The following is a 21,199-nucleotide window of genomic DNA, read 5'->3' as shown; positions in this document are numbered from 1 at the left end:
TGGCTCGCGGGACATTAAACTTTAACTCGCCAGTTTGATAAAGAGACAAACTCGTTACTAAGGTGAAGAACAGATATCTGATCAAACTTAAGGATGTGAACAATGTTGACCCTTACGAGCAAGCTGAAGACAAATGGAGTAAAGATGTCGACGGGCTTCCACAATTACGCGAAATGGACATTCTGCTGTATTGATTCTTTTGTGTATGTTACTAAACTCATCAGCAATTCCGAAATTACAAATAGCTACAACGCTACGAACAGTTTTGCTGCGGATGGGTGCAGGACCTGCACATAATGACCGTATCAAAGGGCAACTCCATTGTTCTTGCAAGGGTAGGCTATGAGTGTTTACTATTTTCATTGCCATGAACCTGAACGCACCCCAAGTCTTGGATGACAAATAAACAGAGCAGAGTAGACTCGCTACAGCCGGTAGTTTCTTCAATTTATTCAAAGTAAGTAACGCACCGCTTTTGACCGTCAGTAACGGTAACGGCGTTATAAAGGTGGAAAAAATAATTAGTTAGATTACCGTTACTGAAAAAATAATGCCGTTATGTAACGGCGTTATTTATAACGGCGTTATTCCCAACACTGCTGATGAGTGGTTTAAAGCTGCCCTGCCCACTATAAAACACACACCTGGTAAGAATTGTTTTGATGTGAAGCATTGTCTGATGTGCATCATGGCTCGGTCAAAAGAACTGTGTGAAGACCTGCGATCAAGGATTGTTAATTTGTATAAAGCTGGGAAAGGATACAAAACCATCTCTAAAAGTTTGGATGTCCATCAATCGACAGTCAGAGAAGTTTTCTACAAATGGAGAGAGTTTAGCACTGTTGCTTCTCTCCCAAGGAGTGGCCGTCCACCAAAGATGACGCCAAGAGTTCAGCGCAGAATACTCAGAGATGTAGAAAAGAACCCAGAGTGTCTGCTAAAGACTTACAGAAATCACTGGCACAGGCCAATATCTCTGTGCACACATCAACTACATGTAAAACTATGGCCAAGAACGGTGTTCATGGGAGGACTCCACGGAGGAAGCCACTGCTGTCTAAAAAACATCGTTGCTAGTTTAATGTTCGCAAAAAAGCACTTGGACACTCCACAGAAGTTACGGCAAAATATTTTGTGGACTGATGAAACCAAAGTTGAATTGTTTGGGAGTAACACACAACGTTATGTGTGGAGGAAAAATGGAACAGATCACCAACATCAACACCTCATCCCCACCGTGAAGCATGGTGGAGGAAGCATCATGATTTGGAGCTGTTTTGCTGCCTCAGGGCCTGAACAACTTCCAATCATGGAAGAATGAATTCGAAAGTTTATCAGGATACTTTGCAGGAAAGCCTGAGGCCGTCTGTTAGACAGTTGAAGCTAAAAATGAGGATGGATGCTGCAACATGTCAATGATCCAAAACACAGAAGTAAATCAACATCAGAATGGTTTCAGAAGAACAAAATATACGGCCAAGTCAAAGTCCAGACTTGAACCCCATTGAGATGCTGTGGCATGACCGAAAGACAGTGATTCATGTTAGAGAGAGACAGCGAGAACCAAAAGTTTTATTTGCCATGTGGCATTTTTTTTTGCCACGTGGCATTTTTTTTGCCATGCGGCAACATGGATTTTGCCATGTGGCATTTTTTTTGCCATGTGGCATTTTTTAGCCATGTGGCAAAATTGATTTTGCCATGCGTCATTTTTTTCTTTGCCAAGAGGCATTTTTTTTCCCATGTGTCAAAATGGATTTCGGTTTGTGGCATTTTGGGGGGGGGGGGGGGGGGGGGGCTATGTGGCATTTTTTGGCGATATATGGCAGTTTTGCAGGCTATTCACAACCATGCACGTCCATGCCATTGACGGCTATGTACGTCCAAATTTTCCATTCATTTTAAATGGCAGAAAAACATGTGTGGTTGTGATTTTTGAACATACACTTTACGTTACGGCGCATTGACATTCAACTGGCACCCAAACTAAGGTTTTTCCATTGACGACTATGCATGTCCAAATTTTCATTGATTTTAAATGGCAGAAAAACATGTGTGGCTGTGATTTTTGGCCATCCACTTACACAGCGCATTGACATTCAACTGACACCCAAGTCAGGTTATGCCATTGACGGCTATGCATGCATGCATGCAAAAAAAAAAAAAAAAATGCGACATGGCAAAATCAATTTTGCCACATGGCAAAAAAAAAATGCCACATGGCAAAACAAATGGCTCATAGCAAAATCAATATTGCCACATAGCAAAAAAAATGCCATATGGCAGAAAAAAAAAAAGCCACACGGCAAAATCCATTTTGTCACATGGCAAAAAAAAAAAGCCACATGGCAAAATCCATTCTGCCACATGGCAAATGCCACTTTTGATTCTCGGCCCTGCTGAGTTTTTTAGAGAAGAATGGGCCAAGTTTAGTCCTGATCGATGTGCCAGACTGATCTGCAGCTACAGGAAGTGTCTGGTTGAAGTTAATGCTGCCAAAGGAGGGGCCACAAAATATTAAATGTGATGGGTCACTTACTTATTTTTCCCCCTTCTGTCATTGTTTGCATACTATCCTCATTAAAATATGAAAATATATAAACATTTGGGTGGTTTTAGTTAAATCAGTTTTTTTCATCCGTGTGATTTTGACAAAGATCAGATCACATTTGATGGGGATTTTATTTAGAAATGTGAAAAATTCCAAAAGGTTGATACTTTTTCATACCACTGTATGTTCAATTATTGATTTTGTTGTCTATTAGAGTGTTTGGACAGTATACTGTATGGGAGCCTTTACAGTACTTGTAAACGTTAGTATGTTCAATTACATCCGTTAAAGTATTGCCTGTTTTAAGTGTGGGCGGCTGCGCAGATAAGAGGCAGCTCGTTGGAGCTCCCACACTGCCACACCTTCAGTTTACCTGTCGTTGAACAGTGTGTGTGTGCGTAATGTATGTCGTGAGGTCACAGCAATGCCTCATGTGAGCTTCTCAACTGTCAGTGAAACATGAGCCCTTACCCACGATCGTGTGTATTCCAGTTTTACCATTTCTAATAATGTCTGAAGACGGATGGGCATGTTGTGACTTGTAATTTGTGTCTCCTCATTTACTATGTCTGCCACCCACAGAGATACTGGAGGGGGGAGTCCAGATTATACAAAATAGCTACCTGAGCTACGCCCCACAGGTGAACTGGCTGGACATTGTGAAGGATGGGACGGCACCTATTGAATTGGAGAACAATGGACCTGAAAGTGAGTGAAAAGTAGACCAACACAACAACACTGGTTGGCAAGCAGATTGTTTTCTGGATAAAAGTAGTGAGACTTTACTAAATTTGGTTCACTAAAAAGGACAAAAGTGTCATTTGGCTATAGTTTGTGAGATACAGCATCTGGCCGAAATGTTAAAATTTGAGTAATTGAGGCTAAAAAGAGTATCAATTGAAATGGAAATGGTTATTTCTGGGTAAACATATCTAACTTGAAGGGAACCTTGGACTTAGGGACTTGTAGGGTGTAATTGTAGGCCACAATTGTTCTCTTTTACTAAAATACAGTATGTAGAAACACATAAAGTATACTTTTTGCATGTGTTTCCCTCTCATAACGTTAAGCATTGTGTTTTCCTATGGTAGCTTTAAAGCAGATTGTTGATCTGTTGACCACATTAGTCATGTAACGTACACTCACCGGCCACTTTATTAGGTACACCATGCTAGTCACGGGTTGGACCCCCTTTTGCCTTCAGAACTGCCTCAATTCTTCGTGGCATAGATTCAACAAGGTGCTGGAAGCATTCCTCAGAGAGTTTGGTCCATATTGACATGATGGCATCACACACTTGTTGCAGATTTGTTGGCTGCACATCCATGATGCGAATCTCCCGTTCCACCACATCCCAAAGATGCTCTATTGGTTTGAGATCTGGTGACTGTGGAGGCCATTTGAGTACAGTGAACTCATTGTCATGTTCAAGAAACCATTTTGAGATGATTCCAGCTTTATGACATGGCGCATTATCCTGCTGAAAGTAGCCATCAGAAGTTGGGTACATTGTGGTCATAAAGGGATGGACATGGTCAGCAACAATACTCAGGTAGGCTGTGGCATTCCAACGGTGCTCAATTGGTACCAAGGGGCCCAAAGAGTGCCAAGAAAATATTCCCCACACCATTACACCACCACCAGCAGCCTGAACTGTTGATACGAGGCAGGATGGATCCAAGGCTACATGTTGTTGACGCCAAATTCTGACCCTACCATCCGAATGTCGCAGCAGAAATCGAGACTCAACAGACCAGGCAATGTTTTTCCAATCTTCTATTGTCCAATTTCGATGAGCTTGTGCAAATTGTAGCCTCAGTTTCCTGTTCTTTGCTGAAAGGAGTGGCACCCGGCGTGGTTTTCTGCTCCTGTAACCCATCTGCCTCAAAGTTCGACATACTGTGCGTTCAGAGATGCTCTTCTGCCTACCTTGGTTGTAACAGGTAGTTATTTGAGTCACTGTTGCCTTTCTATCAGCTCGAACCAGTCTGGCCATTCTCCTCTGACCTCTGGCATCAACAAGGCATTTCCGCCCACAAAACTGCCGCTCACTGGATATTTTTTTCGTTTTTCGGACCATTCTCTGTATACCCTAGAGATGGTTGTGCGTGAAAATCCCAGTAGATCAGCAGTTTCTGAAATACACAGACCAGCCCTTCTGGCACCAACAACCATGCCACGTTCAAAGTCACTCAAATCACCTTTCTTCCCCATACTGATGCTCAGTTTGAGCTGCAGGAGATTGTCTTAAACCATGTCTACATGCCTAAATGCACTGAGTTGCCGCCATGTGATTGGCTGATTAGAAATTAAGTGTTCACGATCAGTTGGACAGGTGTACCTAATAAAGTGGCCGGTTAGTGTATTTAAACCACCCTTATTTGATATTACTACGTTTAAGTATTTTCTTAAGGCATCTTTAGTATGTTCTGTCTGTATGCATCTAAGCAAAACAAGCTGAAAGCGCACGGTAGTACTTTGGGTGTCAAATTCGCATCTTGTAGCACGTTTCGCTGGTGTAGCACATTTTGGCAGAACATGGGTTTTGTCCTTCTCTCGTCTCATCTCACCTTGTCTTTCCTGTTCATTTTGCTTTTGCTACTCGTTTTGTGAAATATCAACAGTGCTGTCATGCTCGTTGATGTTCCTCTCAGGTTGAAATTGAAAGGGTTGAACAGATGACATGTTTATGTCATTAGTCATACTATGGAAGCCCAGCAGCGTAACCCAGTGACGTCACCACCCTGCGACGTCAACAATAATGGCGACCAACTAGTTCAACAATTTTTACAAATTGTACGAAAACGAAAATATCAAGAGGGCTTTTAATATCCAATTTTTAAACTCATAATAACGTTTATCTTTTAAGAACTACAAGTCTTTCTATCCGTAGAGCCTTTTAAAAAAAGTCTACCACTTCAGAAAATAATTGTGTAGGCAAGAGCTTTGACCCTAACCAAACACTAAACCCAAACCCTAAATCAGATGCTGGTCTTTCAATGAGGGGAAGCTAAAAGTGTGCCCGTATGTGAGTGCTTTGTGACGGTGGAGGGGCTCAGCGGCACACGCTGCTCGGTAGGGAAAGAAACTAGAGTGCCAGAAGTCATGTATCCAAACACAAGCAGCTACAATAGAAAAAACAAACCAGAAATTGATTTTTTTTGCTAGTCGTTTTTAACAAAAGCAAGTGTCGCTATGATGATTATGAAAATCTGCGGTTAAACTCAGAACAACAGAATTAAAATTGAAAAATGCCTCCCGTGGATGTTCATACGACAAGATCCCTGATTCGCTTATTTCGTTGTCAACCAAAAATGATTCAGCCTCAGACAGATCATCCAATCATCACACAGAGAAGCAGAGCATCCGGACCAGCCCAGCCCATCCCAGCCCAGCCCAATGCCCATAGAACCCTAGAGACTCACAGCATCCGATAGGCGGGACAAACCCAGCCTTTAGCCAATGGCACGTCTCATTTCGCTGTAGTTGAACAATGCACTCTCAACTCTGGACACGTCCAGAGTCCACACAGTTTAAAGGACTGTGAAGCTGTGCGAATTAATGAAAAGCAAGCTGCATCGTACCCAGTGATAAGAGGCTAATTCTAAACAAAATTGGGCGCGTTTTAGCGCAGATTTAGTCAATGATATGTACACACAACATTTTGTTTTACATTTTGGGGGAAGTTCAGCTTCCCTTGCAGTCTTAAAGCAAAAGCCACTGATGTAGACACATTTCATAAGCCGCAGCACACACTGATATATCCATCTCATGTCAAATGTAGCAACTTGTAAAAACTGATATTGTATAATTACACAAATGTATTTTTGTAATCAAATTTTAACCTTAAATATCTTGAATACTTTAGCCAACCAGCGCTAAAATCCTGTATTTTCCAATCCATGTCACCACAGCAAGTACGATTTTTATCTCTAAAGCAGATATTTTCCAAATTTTTTGTAGACCAGTGTAATCATCTGTGCTGTAGCAGTATGAGAAAAAAAACCAAAAAACAAAAAGGACATTCTGCAACTAGAGGAAGGCAAAATGTTACATTTTTAACACGAGAACTACCAAGGAGGGATCAATTGATACAAATCCCTTTTGTAACCAGAGAAGGATCATCTGACCCTAATCAGCATATCTTTTGTGAGCACTACGGTCCTCATTAGTTATTCCCATTCGCACTCGCAAAACCACAGGGTTGGATTGCTCCAATTAGCATCTTGAGTGTTTGCAGTGCAGGGGTGCCTTGGCTGATGAGGGAAGGGTAAACTGGTGTTATTCTAGCTGGCCTGTTGTCACTTTTAAGCCCAGAAGACAGGTTGTAGGGAAAAAGCCACCATAAAATTGACCAAACTACTGACAGGATGTGACTTTTCTTTTTAAGTCTTTACTTGTCCCTTCAACTCTTCCAGTTTTGTCCTCTGTGTAAACCAAATGGAACATACTAGTCAGGTTTTCTCTTTTTTTTTCATGCATGCAGCATGCAACTTCATGCATGGAACCACACTGTGGTCAGACTTACAGTATGTCTCACATATACTGTATGTGTGTGTAAACTGTATGGAGACAGAAAGGTGCCATTGGATGGTTGTCTGAGGCAATTAACACCTTTAGAGGTCATTTTCTCTACCCTTCCGAATAGGATTGTCCAGTTGGACAAAACAGTTGTGGCTTGTCAGACAGTGGACCGCTCAGGCAGGCAATCGGGCGGACAACCTTTTTACATCTTCCAAAAGCTGCAGTTTGCCTACACTACAAGGGACAGTGTAATAAAAAAACAAAACAAAACATTTTTTAAGTGGTGACATATGACACTTTGCCCTTTTTCCGGGGCTAGGTGTTGGAGGTTGTTGCCCAAGCAGTTTTTCCTTCTGCACCTTCTTTGCGCCCATATGAGAGTGAGCCAATTCCCTTGCAAGACCCATCAAGAAGTCCACCCGTCTCTCTTATATTCAAGGTGCTAATTAAAGCTATCCGGAGTGAAACCCCCCTTCACACCAAGGCAGCGACTACACAGGAGTGTGTAGCGGGGTGGCCTGCTTGATTGCTTCTTTGAGTGGTCTATTGTTTGACAAAGCCCAGTAGTCAGTTTGGTATCGGGGTCGTTTGACGCCTTTCTCGTATTTCTTTATAGCAAAAAAAAAAAAAAAAAAAAAACCCCGGGAGTTCTACTGTTATAACAGCCAGTTAAACTTCAGCTAATGTGAATACAAAAGTCGACACACCTCTGTTCAAAGGCAACTGTGGCAGATATTAATGTCAATTGCACATTTTGAGGAATTTGATAAATCATTCTGGGGTCTGCACTAAATTTCATGAAAGACTTTCAGAAAGTTCAAAATGTGTTATTCCATAGACTATCAGTTGACAGGACACTGGGCTCGGGGCAGATCTGAATGGGACCTATTTTCAAAAACTTAAAATTCAAATATTTTCAAAACCAAAGCCGTTTGTGACCTAAAACCAAAACAAGCACCTCTCTTAGGCATATATGAGTCTCCATGAGCAGCGACGTAAAAAAATTCAAAGTCGTTCACTAATAAAATCCCGATTAATAATTTTTTAATACAAGTATAAAAAAACTTAAAATGGCTATAAAATTGTCAAATTTTACACTCGATGCACAAAAATCACCAAATGCAGAGATAATCACCTATGTTTTTTTTTAAGATCAATAGCAATATTTAATATGTAGGTTTTTGCCAAAAATAGCAACTTAAATTTTTTTTTGATTTAGTTCAAGTTGTCAACAGCTAATAAATCACACAGGTTTCACATCAGAAACTTAATACTTCAGGAAAGCTTGAAGAATCATCTTAATTTTACTCAACAAAAGCAGAATTTGCATTTTTCTATATACAATCACAACTTAATTAGATTGAATTCCGCTATTGTGTAGAGATACAAAATCCAACATGGCGGCCGTCACAAAACAGTGATTTTTTAAAATTCTTGTAAGTAAATGCTTAAATCGCGGAATTTCTATAGATATGAACGTAAAACCGTCTAGATTCTTGGTTAAAAGCAATAAAAGGGCAGTTATCGTTCATTTTACGTAAATAATTCAAGCAAAAGTTACTATATTGTGTAATCCAACATGGCTGCCGTCACAAAACATAATGATTTTTTAAAGTTGAAAATTCCTGTAAGTAAATGCTTAAATCGAGAAATTTCTTCAGATATGAACGTAAAACAGACTATAGTCTTGGTTAAAAGCAAAATACGGGCAGTTGTCGATCATTTTACGTAAATATTTCAAGCAAAAGTTACGGTATTGTGCAATCCAATTTGGCGGGTGTCACGAAACAAGGTGCTTTTTAAGTTGAGAATTCTTGCAAATAAATGCTTAAATCGCAGAATTTCTATAGATATGAACGTAAAACAGTCTAGATTCTTGGTTAAAAGCAATAAACGGGCAGTTATTGTTCATTTTACGTAAATACTTCAAAAGTTTTACTGTATTGTGTAATCCAACATGGCGGCCGTCACAAAACAAAGAGCTTTTTAAGTTGAAAATTCTTGTAAATAAATCCTTAAATGGAGACATTTATTTAGATATGAACGCAAAACAATCTATATTCTTGGATAAAAGCAAAAAACGGACAGTTATGGTTCAAATTTGCGTAAATGTTTTAAGCAAAAGTTACGGTATTGTGTAATCCAATATGGCAGCCGTCACGAAACAAAGTGCTTTTTAAGTTGAGAATTCTTGTAAATAAATGCTTAAATCGCGGAATTTCTATAAATATGAACATAAAACAGTCTAGATTCTTGGTTAAAAGCAATAAATGGTCAGTTATCGTTCATTTTACGTAAATACTTCAAGCAAAAGTGACTGTATTGTGTAATCCAACAGGGCGGCCGTCACAAAACAATGATTTTTTTAAAGTTGAAAATTCTTGTAAGTAAATGCTTAAATGGAGAAATTTCTTTAGAAATGAACGTAAAACAGTCTATATTCTTGGTTAAAAGCAAAAAAACTGACAGTTATCGTTCATTTTACGTAAATTTTTCAAGCAAAAGTTACACTAATTTTATCCACTGATTTTTTTCACAACGTTTCTAAGTGCATGTATGGTGCTATTTAATATAATAATTACCTTGAATCCTCGACCAAATCACTCTTGAGACTCTCCTGCCTGCTTGTATGCAGTAAAACCTTCGTCCTGTTTCCACCTAGATCCGGCGTTAGAACGCAGCTTGTGTTAGAGTTTATCACAGTGAAAGCCAACTCAACGTTCTGCCTAGGTCGGCCCCCTACGGGAAAGCGTGGCGCAATGTCTGTGGGAGCTGTCTTGTCAACTGATGGTGGAGTCTATGGTTATCCTAATATATTGTCTGAGTTGAAATGTTATTTAGTGTACCTTTGACTCTTTCACTGCCATTGACGGCGATAGATGTCCAGTTCATTCGGAATGGACGTCAATCGCTTTCAACAGCACTGAGACTTGATCATTCTCTGCCAGACTGCCCTTCATATAATGGTCTTTTTGGTCAATTAAGCTGCAATGTTGTGCAAAGCTTTTATATCAAGTCATTAATTATTATCAAAGCATGAATCTTCATCAAACTAATAACGAATGCATGTGTCAGAGCCTTGCAGTGAATCATGCAACAAGGTGCCATGTTGGGGACCCGGAAATGACACATGTCAGATCTGTGAGTGATATCGCCTTGCCGTTTCTTTGCTCTGTGTCTGCTCGGTTAATTGACATGTGGTCTCAAACGTGTTCCAGTGACAAAGACGGTGTGCGCTCCTCAGTGTAATGGCCGCTGTTTTGGCACGAACCCAAGTGAGTGTTGTCACAATGAATGTGCTGGAGGCTGCACTGGACCCCTTGACACTGATTGCTTTGTAAGTTGGGATGTTGGCTTGCATTTGACTTCCTCTCAATGTACCATGCAGCCCTTTTTCCCCTTCCATTCTTCATCATTTCTTTGTTCTACCCTTCTTTTTTGAATTGGTCCTAAATTAATTCATTCATTGTATTTAAAATGATATACAATACAGTGATCCCTCGCTACTTCGCGCTTCAAACATCGCGCCCTCTGTCCATCGCAGATTTTTTTTCAATAAAAAAAAAAAAAGCAGGATTTTACAGAAATGTCCCATCCAACACGAACAGCCTCTCACCCTCCCTCCTGAAGCGTGTCTTTCTCACCAGAGAGCTGCAGCTTGTTAAAGTAAATGATAAGCCTGTCGCAATATGCAATAATTCAATTTATCGCACGATATATAAATATGAAGGCGGTAATTTTTCCGCTGCGATTTATCGCCTCGCGTGCACGTGTGTGCGCGCGTGCGGCAGACGTGCTGTTAAAAGTTTGTTACCAACTGGGCAAAATGCATCTTCGTTCCAGGTCCGGCAAAAACTAGCACCGGAGCCAGTCGTTCCCATTATATCCTATTGTTCGACGTATACCGGCCGCGTCAGTGCTCCGGAGTGACTGTGGACCATCTATGGCGCGCGAACACCGGTGTTGTTGACGTGTGGGCGCTCCCGTCAGGAGTGACATTTCACGCGGGGCGGCTATTTTTCAGCACTACGCTGGATATTTACAACAAAGTCCGCCAAAACATTGTTACCGACTTGGCTGCTACGAATAACCTCACTTTGACAACGAACAGTTGAATGAAATTAAGAGCGCTGTGCTTCAAACTCGTCCTGTTTATGAAAGCCGTCATATGCTGGTGTTGTGTAGTAATGAGCAGACGTGACTTCAGCGACGCTTGCTAACTTTTTTAATGCGTGGTTGCGCGCACACACTAGATATCATGAAATGGCAAACTAGATGTGCTACGTCCCATGCCATTGGCTACTTGAGCCCAGAGTGATTATGGGACATGTAGTCTATATACTACATCGATGAATTCTAAACTGTCATTTGCCACATGAGGTTAAGAAGGCCAAATCAATCCATACCAGTGACTATAGATAATGTTGCAAATATTGTTAATTCAGTACGTGACACAGATGGATTCGGACCATAAATAGGATGTCTTGCTCATGTAGTAAACCTAGCTGCTAAGAGAGCTGTAGCAATCAACGGTGTGCCCTGCCTCACTTTACAAACAGTAAAGATTGTTCTCAGCACTTTTATAAAAAAAAAAAATTCATATCAGTAAGAAGTAAGCACGTAAATATTATGCACTAAAATGCATGTTTATATGATGGCAATTTAATTTTTGCCCGTTAGCAAAAAAAACAAAAAAAAAAACAAACAAAAAACACAATTGTTATTTTTTTTTACAGAGCATTAAATGTATTGAATCGGATCGAAAATCGTGTCCCCCGTATCATAATTCGTACCGAACCATGACTTAACTGTATCGTTGCATCCCTATGGAACACCATTGCAGAAGCTATGACGGGAAAAGTTTTCATTTTCCTAAATGCTTAAGTTATTGAGTACAATTTTTTTTTTTTTTAAACACATTTTATTTATTCTGTGTTTCTGTGCGGTATCAATATTGTTGTTTTTTTACTGTAGAGGCAGGGTCTATAGGTTTTTAGTTGTGATTTCTTAAAAAGTATATTTGAATTTAAGAGTAAATATTTATCGTGTTTAAATGGGTGTACTTGATCTATTAATATATACTGTATTCGCACTGTGTTATTGTAAATTGGTTAAAAAAAATTGGGGGGGGGCGCAATGATATCGCATATCGCAATAATTTATGAGAATAGTTATCGCACACTATAATTTGTTATCGCGACGGGCCTAGTAAATAATGAGGGAGCTGCTTTGGAGTGGCCAGACAACTACCTTTCAAAGGCCGCCGCCCGTGTAACTTTTTAAACATTGGCTGTAGTTGTTATGGCAACTCATGCTGTCGTCATGTGCTGTTCTAAGCAGCATGAGTTGATTTGAGAAGAATAAAGAATAAGTCATAAATAAAGAATTATACTCTGGGGAAAAAAGGGAAAAATTATGTATCTCTTTCCAATGGTAAATCTGAATGAATACATAAAACACACCCAAAAGTGAACGAGTGAACACTGTATATTTAGAATAATTTTAAATTATATATGGTGGAAAACACAGACAAGACTGAAAAAGCAGTTTCTGCTCTTGCACTCCTCTTTAAAAGAAACTGCGGTATTTTAAGCCAAAACAACTGTTGTGTTTGATAAAACAACATGTGTAAATGCTGCCATAGCAGATTCATGGCCCATTAAGCCCCCGAACTATTTTTAATTAGTCTGTTTTACCCTGAAAACCCCCGTTTACAGACGTCGCGCAACCGCTTGTGTTTCAACCCAGCCATAAAACGGTAATTAACTACATTTATTATTCTAAATGTCTGTCGTTTTTAGCTTAGAATCATTAATTGATGTCTGATATTTTGTTTAAAAAAAAAAAAAAAATTTTTTAAATTTTTCAATCGCATATTTTAAAATTTTAAACAAATTATGTCACAGTGAAAAAAATGGCTTCTGCAAAGAAGTCACGATATCTACCTCATAATTATCGCTTAATTGTATTTTTTTTTTGTTACTGTCGCATTTTCTCCGATATGTTAGATGATAAATAATCGATCCAAACGAAGAAAATTTGAAGAAAAAAAAAAAAAACATTTTAAAGGGTAAATATATATGAAAAAGAACATCTCGACCACTCCTTGATGTCTGCGATTTCTGCATCGCGACCCTTGTTATATGACCATGTTTCACCCATAAAATTCCCCAAAAATCCAGCTGTGGCCATTCACAGCTATGTCTTGACACTCAGTGATACATGCTACATGGAGGTTTTGGATCGAAACAATGTAAGTACGCGATAATATCTCTTTAAAGTCATGGCGTCTGTAATTCTGCTCTCGCGTGCTCTCACCTCCAGATAGGGTTTTGCTGTTTAAAAAACATTTTTAAAAAATGCCCTCCAATTCAAAATTTTATTACCCCAGAAAATTGAGATTTTAAGCTTTCCAATGATGTATCAGACATGCATATTGGACAATTTTGAGATTTAGCCAAATTGGGGGTCTTAGAGCGGAACTTCAAGTCACCTGAGTGTTTTCCGCCATATATATATATATTTTTTTTTTTTATTGCCCACCGCAAACTATGCGGGGGGCCTCAAAATATTGTCCCCTGGGCTTTTTGTTTGACACCCCCCTCTCTATAGGAATGTAATAATTTAAAAAAACAAAACAAAACAAAAAACATAATTCATCAATAAAAAAGCTGAATCCATTATAATTGTTTGCAGTGTAATGCCCTATCTTCACATGCAATTGACTATCCCATTTCACTATGCATGTTCAGACTTGATTAAGGGATAGGTTTTAATTAGCAAGAAAATATTTTTGGTGCATTGTCAGGAAAATGAAGGGGAATTGTTACAGTTGAGAGCTAAAGAGTAGAAAAAAGAAAAGGCAAAAGGGAACAAAATGACAATGACTTTCACGGTGTAAAACGCCACAGCAAGAGCCAAAAGCTGTAGCACTTTAATCAGTGTAAACTGAGATGAAGTAGAGAGTGCCACGAGTGTCTCGCTTCATCACAAGTTGTGGTAGCAGTGAGTAATAAAGCTTTCAAAATGTTATTCAGCTCAATACACACAATTCTCACTTTTACTGATGATGAAGGTTAACATTCGGCTCAATTATTGCAACTCACTGCTCTACGGTCTCCCTAACAAGTCCCTCCAGAAACTGCAGCTCCTCCAGAACTCAGCCGCACGCCTCATCACTCGAACCCCCGCAACACACCACATCACCCCCATCCTCCGTCAACTTCACTGGCTTCCCGTCAAACAAAGAATCAATTACAATATCCTCATCATCACCTTCAAAACACTCCATGGCCTAGCCCCTCCCTACCTCTGCAATCTTCCCCTTTCCGTCCCCCGTGTCCGCCTCTCCACCTTTGGTTCAAGAGCTTTTAGTCAGTGTGCCCCCCAGCTCTGGAACTCCTTACCCCCTGATCTTCGCAGCATATCTACCCTATCACTTTTGAAATCCAGACTGAAAACACACCTGTTCACTCTTTCTTACCCACCATAACCCCTAGCTCTGTTATATTTTTACATCTTTTTATTGTGCTTTTAATCTTCTATCCTTTTAATACCTTTTTATCGTACTGTGATTCCATGTCTCTTGTGAAGCGTCTCTATGTGGTTTGAAAAGCGCTCTAGAAATAAAATGTATTATTATTATTATTAGAGATGTCCCGATCGATCGGGTCCGATCACGTCATTTTCAAAGTATCAGAATCAGCAGAAAAATATCGGCCATGCCTTTAAAAAAAAATTTTTTTTTTTTTAATTAAATCGTTTTCTAATTGTATTTAACGTTACAGACATAATATGATACACTCATCTAAAGTCTTTAGTTTAGGCTTGAGGTAGGGTTATCAAATTTATCCCGATAACGGTGGTAATTAATTTGATTAAAAATGTATCACGTTAAAATATTTAACGCAATAGCTCAATCTGTAATGGCGCCGTTTTACCTATATAGAGAGATAAAAGGCAGCGTAAAATGAGTTGAGTGAATTTTGGCAGCCTTTGGAGCCTTTTTTTAATTGGGTAAAGCCTTACAATCCCTCTCCCGACGATTAGAAATATCATGGGAAGCAATGTGGGGAAGCAAGGTAGTAATTGACACCCTAGTTATTTCCCAACGCAGAGAAGATATATCAATTGGTAGCACTACGCACAGTCATGGTTGCACTTCCCATCATGCATTTGGGCATGGCTACAGTATCATTTACTGAAAGCTCAACAAATGCACTAGATGGTAATATTTAGTCACAATATACAAAGTCACAATTCTTTCTATCCGTGGATCCCTCTCACAGAAAGAATGTTAATAATGTAAATGCCATCTTGAGGATTTATTGTCATAATAAACAAATACAGTACTTACAGTATGTACTGTATGTTGAATGTATATATTCGTCCGAGTTTTATTCATTTTTTTCTTAATGCACTGCCAAAATGTATATGATCGGGAAAAATTATCGGGAATGATTGGAATTGAATCGGGAGCCAAAAAAAGCAATCAGCTCGGGAAATATCGGGATCGGCAGATACTCAAACTAAAACGATCGGGATCGGATCGGGAGCAAAAAAACATGATCGGAACAACCCTAATTATTATTATTACAAATCTTTGCAGTACACGAATAACTGTTTTTGTTTTTCAATAAATGATTAAATATGCCCCTATCTGTTGCATTTTTCAGGCTTGCAGGAACTTCAACAACTCGGGTTCCTGCGTCCCTCAGTGTCCTCAGACTATGATTTACAACAAACACACATTCAAATTGGAGCCTAACCCCAATGCAAAGTACCAGTATGGCTCCATCTGTGTTCCTCAGTGTCCAAGTGAGTCCACTTGTACTTTTCTCACACTACATAACTCTATGTTGGTCAACCTCGTTCTGGACCCTGTACATCACTTTCTCAAGGCTTGAGTACTGTTTGTGTCTCTTAAACGAACATGTATGTATGTTTTTCATAGCCAACTTTGTGGTGGATGGCAGCTCGTGTGTGAGTAATTGTCCAGCGCACAAAAAGGAGGTGGAGAAAAATGGGGTGAAACAGTGTGAGCTCTGTGGAGGTCTTTGTCCGAAAGGTATGTTTTACACCAGCAGTGTTACAGTATATTACTTGGCTTATGAAAACATTTGTAATTTTACTTGTGTTGTATCGATACAATTTCTTCCCCAATACCCAGTTGTTTGGTATCGGCGGATGCCGAAACTGTCAAATGTCTGTTATTTTTAGCTTAGAATCATTAATTGATGTCTAATATTTAGTTTAAAAAAAAAAAAAAAAAAAAAAAAACGATTTCAAAAATTAGTCACTCGCATATTTGAAACTTTTAAACAAATTACATCAGAATGATAAAATTGGTGTCTGTAAAAAACGTCACGGACATCTACCTGATAACTATCGCTTAATTGTATTTTTTTCGTTACTGTCGCATTTTCCCCAATATTTTAGATGATGAATATTCAATCCAAACAGAGAAAAATTGAAAAAATAATTGAAAAGGGTAAATATTTGAAAATGAACATCTCAACCACTCCTTGATGTCTGCGATTTTTGCATCGCGACCCTTGTTGTATTACCATGTTTCACCCATAAAATCCCCCAAAAATGCTCGGATTAGTCCATTTAAAAGTCTGAAATTTGGGCTCATTTTGGCTTTTACTGCAAAAACTAAGTCATGGAGTATTTAGAATCCCGCATTTTAGCAGGTTTGCACTAAAAAGACAAAATGTTATAATAAAAACCATATGTTGTTAAAACATAAAATATTTTTTTATTTTAGTGCTGGATGAGGTTTCAGCTTAGGGTTTAGGGTTTACATTGATATAAAAATACTGTCCATTTATTTTTTTTTTCTAAAGTGATATACAAATACTGCAATAATCGACTTCAAGATTATCCGGATTAATCGGGTTCGAATCGAATCTTGACCCTAGCAACAACACAGCTAGCGTGGGAATAATGAATAAACTCCTCTCAAACTTCACACTTTTATCACTCTTAAAGGCCCAAAAACTGTTTTAGTTTAGCTCAAGTGCTAATGTCTTAAGCTAGCATTGCACACAAGTTCGCGAGTCGACTTCTCTGTTTTCCAAACAAAGCTAACATGATGATAACATGATAGATGCTCATGTCAATGTTTGTTCATAAAACGTTAAATTCGCTAAATGAGACCGTTCAACAACACCTTTCAGATTATACTTTGAGAATGAAAACTTCTCAGTTGAAAACAACGCTGGACTTGACCCTACCATCTTCCATCATGAAAAAAATATTAATTTCTTCTTACCTACTTGCTAAGATATTCATTAAAAAGCTTTATTAAATATTTACTATTGCTAATGGATGCCTGCAATATAATGAATGCTTACATTAAAGTTTAGGTATTGATGATTAATTGCTAGAATAGAATGCTTTATGATTAACTGCAATAAGGAGATATTATTGTGTTTGATTACTTTAAACATGTTTGAATCATGATGAAATCTGCCTTGTCATTCAGACCGGTTTAAACCGGCCTGGGTTCCACAGGTCAACTTCCAGGAGAGGCCGCAGACATTAAGAAATTAGACCGTCTGGCACATTTAAGAAATCTTGCATTTATCTTGACGCCATTGCTTCATGAAATGTATTACCACTAGGGCTCTCAAAATTATCGCGTTAACGGGCGTTAATTAATTTTTTCAATTAATCATGTTAAAATATTTGACGCAATTAATGCATGCACTGAATGACCCGCTCACACATTGCCTCAAACAGATTACAGTGATGCGGGGGACCCTGCCTTGCCTGGGGCTTGGTGGGCCGCTGGGGGTCCCGTGGCGTGCCGTGCCGGTTAGGGGGCTGTGGCTGTGGCTCGTGGCCCGGGTGGGCGGGCGGGGGTGGGTGTAGGCGTGGGGTTGGTGATGCGTCCCCTCCTGCCATCCCTGTAGGCCGGTTGATGGGCGCGCGGGTGGCCCGGGGGACCACCCTGGGTCCCGGGGGGGGGGGACGGTGGCTCCTTTGCTGGGCGGCGGGAGGAGGGATGGGCTGCGCATGGCCCCCCCGCCCCCCCACCCTCCCCGGGCTGGCTGGGTGGGGGCCGTGGCCCTGGGTTGGCGCCCGCGCGGTTTCTCCGCCCGTCTGCGTGGCTGTCGCGCACCCGGTGGGGCTTGCGTGCTGCTGGATGTGGTAGGGCATGTTCGGGTTGGGGGTTCCGGTGCCGGGATTGGCGATGCGGCGGCGTAGGGTTGGTCGCCAACGGGCTTACACTCATAAGAGATTCACACGATTACTGGGTTCTAGATCACAGAACTGATTTGTGTACACTCTACCCCTTTCAATCACTTAGCTTATAGTTTTATAGACACCCCCACCCCCATTCTCCTCTTTCACTGGCCAATTGGCCCCCACATGGTGTAAACCGGAAATACATCTCGCTGACGATAGCACCAGCATATTAGTAACTAGTTTAGATGTTCAATGTATTTCTTGTTGTTGTTTGTGTATGTGTTTCTTTTCTTTCTTCTCTTGTGTTTCTTTTCTTCTGTCCCCCCATAATCCCTTCCTGTTCGCTGCTTTGTCATAATAAAAAGGTATTTTGAAGGATCACAATGGGAGTATGTCAGACTCTCCATGTGAAACATTAAAACTGTTCAGAATCTGGGCACTTAGACTTCCATTCTCTGTGTCAAACAGCTGAACAGGACAGGTTTAAAAAAAAAAAAAAAAAAAAAAGATTACAGTGATGCCGTTTATGGACATTAAGAGTGAAGAGAATGCCACCGGCCGCTTGGGGGCAGCGCCGTTCCATACTAATGTTATTCCTTCTAAACGTGGGAGAATTAGTAGTTGTGAGACGTTTATGCTGTTGCATTGTGCTATTTGTGCTCCACACATATTATTGTAAGTTTTCTTTCTTTTAGTGGCAATTATGTGTCTCTTGTTGTATTTTGGGTAAGATATGTACAGAGATATATATGTTATAAAGGCGAGCGAGTGGACACAGGCGTTCTTTGGACCGCGCCGTTTATTGGCATAAGCTTCGGCAACTCCTTCACAACGAACATAAGTATCATTTAGTGAAAGCACAAAAAAAAAAATATTCCTATCGCTCCAAAAAAAATAATGTTCACAAAAAGAAAAGCACTTCAGTCTATAGTAATGAGGCCCTATTCTGACACAGTTAAACAACAATGCAAAATGAACTGGCATTCCATATCAAAATAGCTATGCAAAATACACGTACAACTTACTCAGACTTTGGTCACTCGATTCTTATTATTGTTATTTTTATTCTTATTATTATTATTATATTAACTCTACTTTTGATTGAACATTTTACAAATTTTATTAAAACGAAAACATGAAGAGGGGTTTTAATATAAAATTACTATAACTTGTAACTATAACATTTATCTTTTAAGAACTACAAGTCTTTCTATCCGTGGATCACTTTAACAGAAAGAATGTTAATAACTCCATTTGTGGATTTATTGTTATAATGAACAAATACAGTACTTATGTAAAGTATGTTGTAAGTATATATCCGTCTTGTGTCTTATCTTTCCATTCCAACAATAATTTACAGAAAAATATGGCATATTTTAGGGATGGTTTGAATTGCGATTAATTACGATTAATTAATTTTTAAGCTGTGATTAACTCGATTAAAAATTTTAATCATCTGACAGTCCTAATTAGCACACATGTATATAATTCCACCTACATACACACACATGGCCAAACAAGTCCAAGGGGTGTCACCAGCTTGCTTCCCCTTCCCTTTTAGGGAGACACCCATCTGTTGCTAGGGCCAACCCCCAAATAAAAAGAAAGGGCGCGGGAGGGTTTAGGTTAGAGCAATTTTGGTGACTGTATAGTATAATCTAGCATTTCACTGTCTAGTACCTCCAGCTCTCCTTGCGCAAGTTCACAAAAAAACTGAGTGCCTTCTCTCCTTATTTTGGGTAATATTATAAATGTCTACCTAAGGATTGTTGTTTGAACTTGACACTACTCCTGCGTTCATTACAAGCGGCTATCAAGGCAAGCGCTGCTTTTTTACGGTACCGTGTGTAGCTGTCGGCCATCTTGGGTAGAGCGAGCGGTGGTTGGAAATGAAATCTCAAAGAGTACATATTGCGCACCAACAGTGCGTTACTTCTTAGTACTCCGTGATGATTATTATGCCATTTAAGTGCCATATCGGCAGCGATACAATTGATATCACTGCAAAACTAAATTTTGCATTGAAAAAACTAGTGAGATACTTATTGAATGTCCTTTAGTAGAAGCAATCTGAGAGCTGTACCACACCAATTGTCTCCAGCTTATCCGCGAAGAGAAAAAAAAAAAAAAAAAAAACTTTCATTTTTCCATTTTATTCCATACAACTGTTATAAAGTTTCAAGCGCAAAGGACATTTTTGCCCTGAAAATAGAATACTAAATTTAAGTCGGTCCTCGCAGCTTGCCACGGTACCGGATCTCAGGACCGTCAGACTGTGGACGCTCTCAACATTGACAGTTTCATCAACTGCACGAAGATCCAGGGCAGTCTTCACTTCTTGGTGACTGGGATCCATGGGTAACAAGACTCTTGGCATTGATGCTTGTGTCCTTCCTTTCTGCTTTATTTGAGTGATGCTTGTTTTTTTCTATCAATAACAGGGATGATTACAACAAAATCCCAGCCCTTGATCCAGAAAAACTGAAGATTTTCAACACGGTGCGAGAAATTACAGGTATGTACCTTGGGTTTTTAAAGTTTTTGCACCCATTTTTCTTTGGTTTGCCTGTTGAAGAACGCAATATAAACCCTTTCAGACATCCTCAGTATCCAGTCGTGGCCTGAAAATATGACTGACCTGTCTGTCTTTTCCAACCTGCAAACTATTCAAGGCAGGTCACTGTACAGGTGAGATTTTAGCGCTGTTTGTATACATTTTGTGTGAAATAATGCAAATCAAGTGAACCTTGATCTAATTATTGTCTTCTTTTTTTTTTTTTTTTTTTAAATCCCTTTCAAAACATTTAGAGGAGTGAGCTCTAGAAGGTATAGTAATATTTGATTATGCACACCTCCTTCATAATCTCATTATGGATATTAACTCATTCACTCCCAGCCATTTTCACCGGTGCAACCCCCTTCGCTCCC

The 21,199-nt window shown here is 39.6% G+C and overlaps 1 protein-coding gene across 1 annotated transcript in view; it reads left to right on the top strand.

The window, feature by feature from the left end:
• The window catches only part of LOC130921643 (receptor tyrosine-protein kinase erbB-3-like), a 71,319-nt gene that overhangs the window by 26,554 nt on the left and 23,566 nt on the right, over nt 1–21,199 (top strand). Inside the window, exons 4-12 of the mRNA XM_057845764.1 lie at nt 3,134–3,259; nt 10,151–10,216; nt 10,294–10,412; nt 15,751–15,892; nt 16,029–16,142; nt 20,512–20,629; nt 20,713–20,786; nt 20,869–20,959; nt 21,080–21,097. Of these exons, the coding sequence (XP_057701747.1) occupies nt 3,134–3,259; nt 10,151–10,216; nt 10,294–10,412; nt 15,751–15,892; nt 16,029–16,142; nt 20,512–20,629; nt 20,713–20,786; nt 20,869–20,959; nt 21,080–21,097 (868 nt within the window). The remainder of the gene's footprint in view (nt 1–3,133; nt 3,260–10,150; nt 10,217–10,293; nt 10,413–15,750; nt 15,893–16,028; nt 16,143–20,511; nt 20,630–20,712; nt 20,787–20,868; nt 20,960–21,079; nt 21,098–21,199) is intronic.

The sequence above is a fragment of the Corythoichthys intestinalis genome, chromosome 9 (genome assembly GCF_030265065.1).
Source record: "Corythoichthys intestinalis isolate RoL2023-P3 chromosome 9, ASM3026506v1, whole genome shotgun sequence".
Lineage (NCBI taxonomy): Eukaryota > Metazoa > Chordata > Actinopteri > Syngnathiformes > Syngnathidae > Corythoichthys > Corythoichthys intestinalis.
Note: the sequence above shows the minus strand (reverse complement) of the source record. Positions and strands in the feature narration are given on the sequence as shown.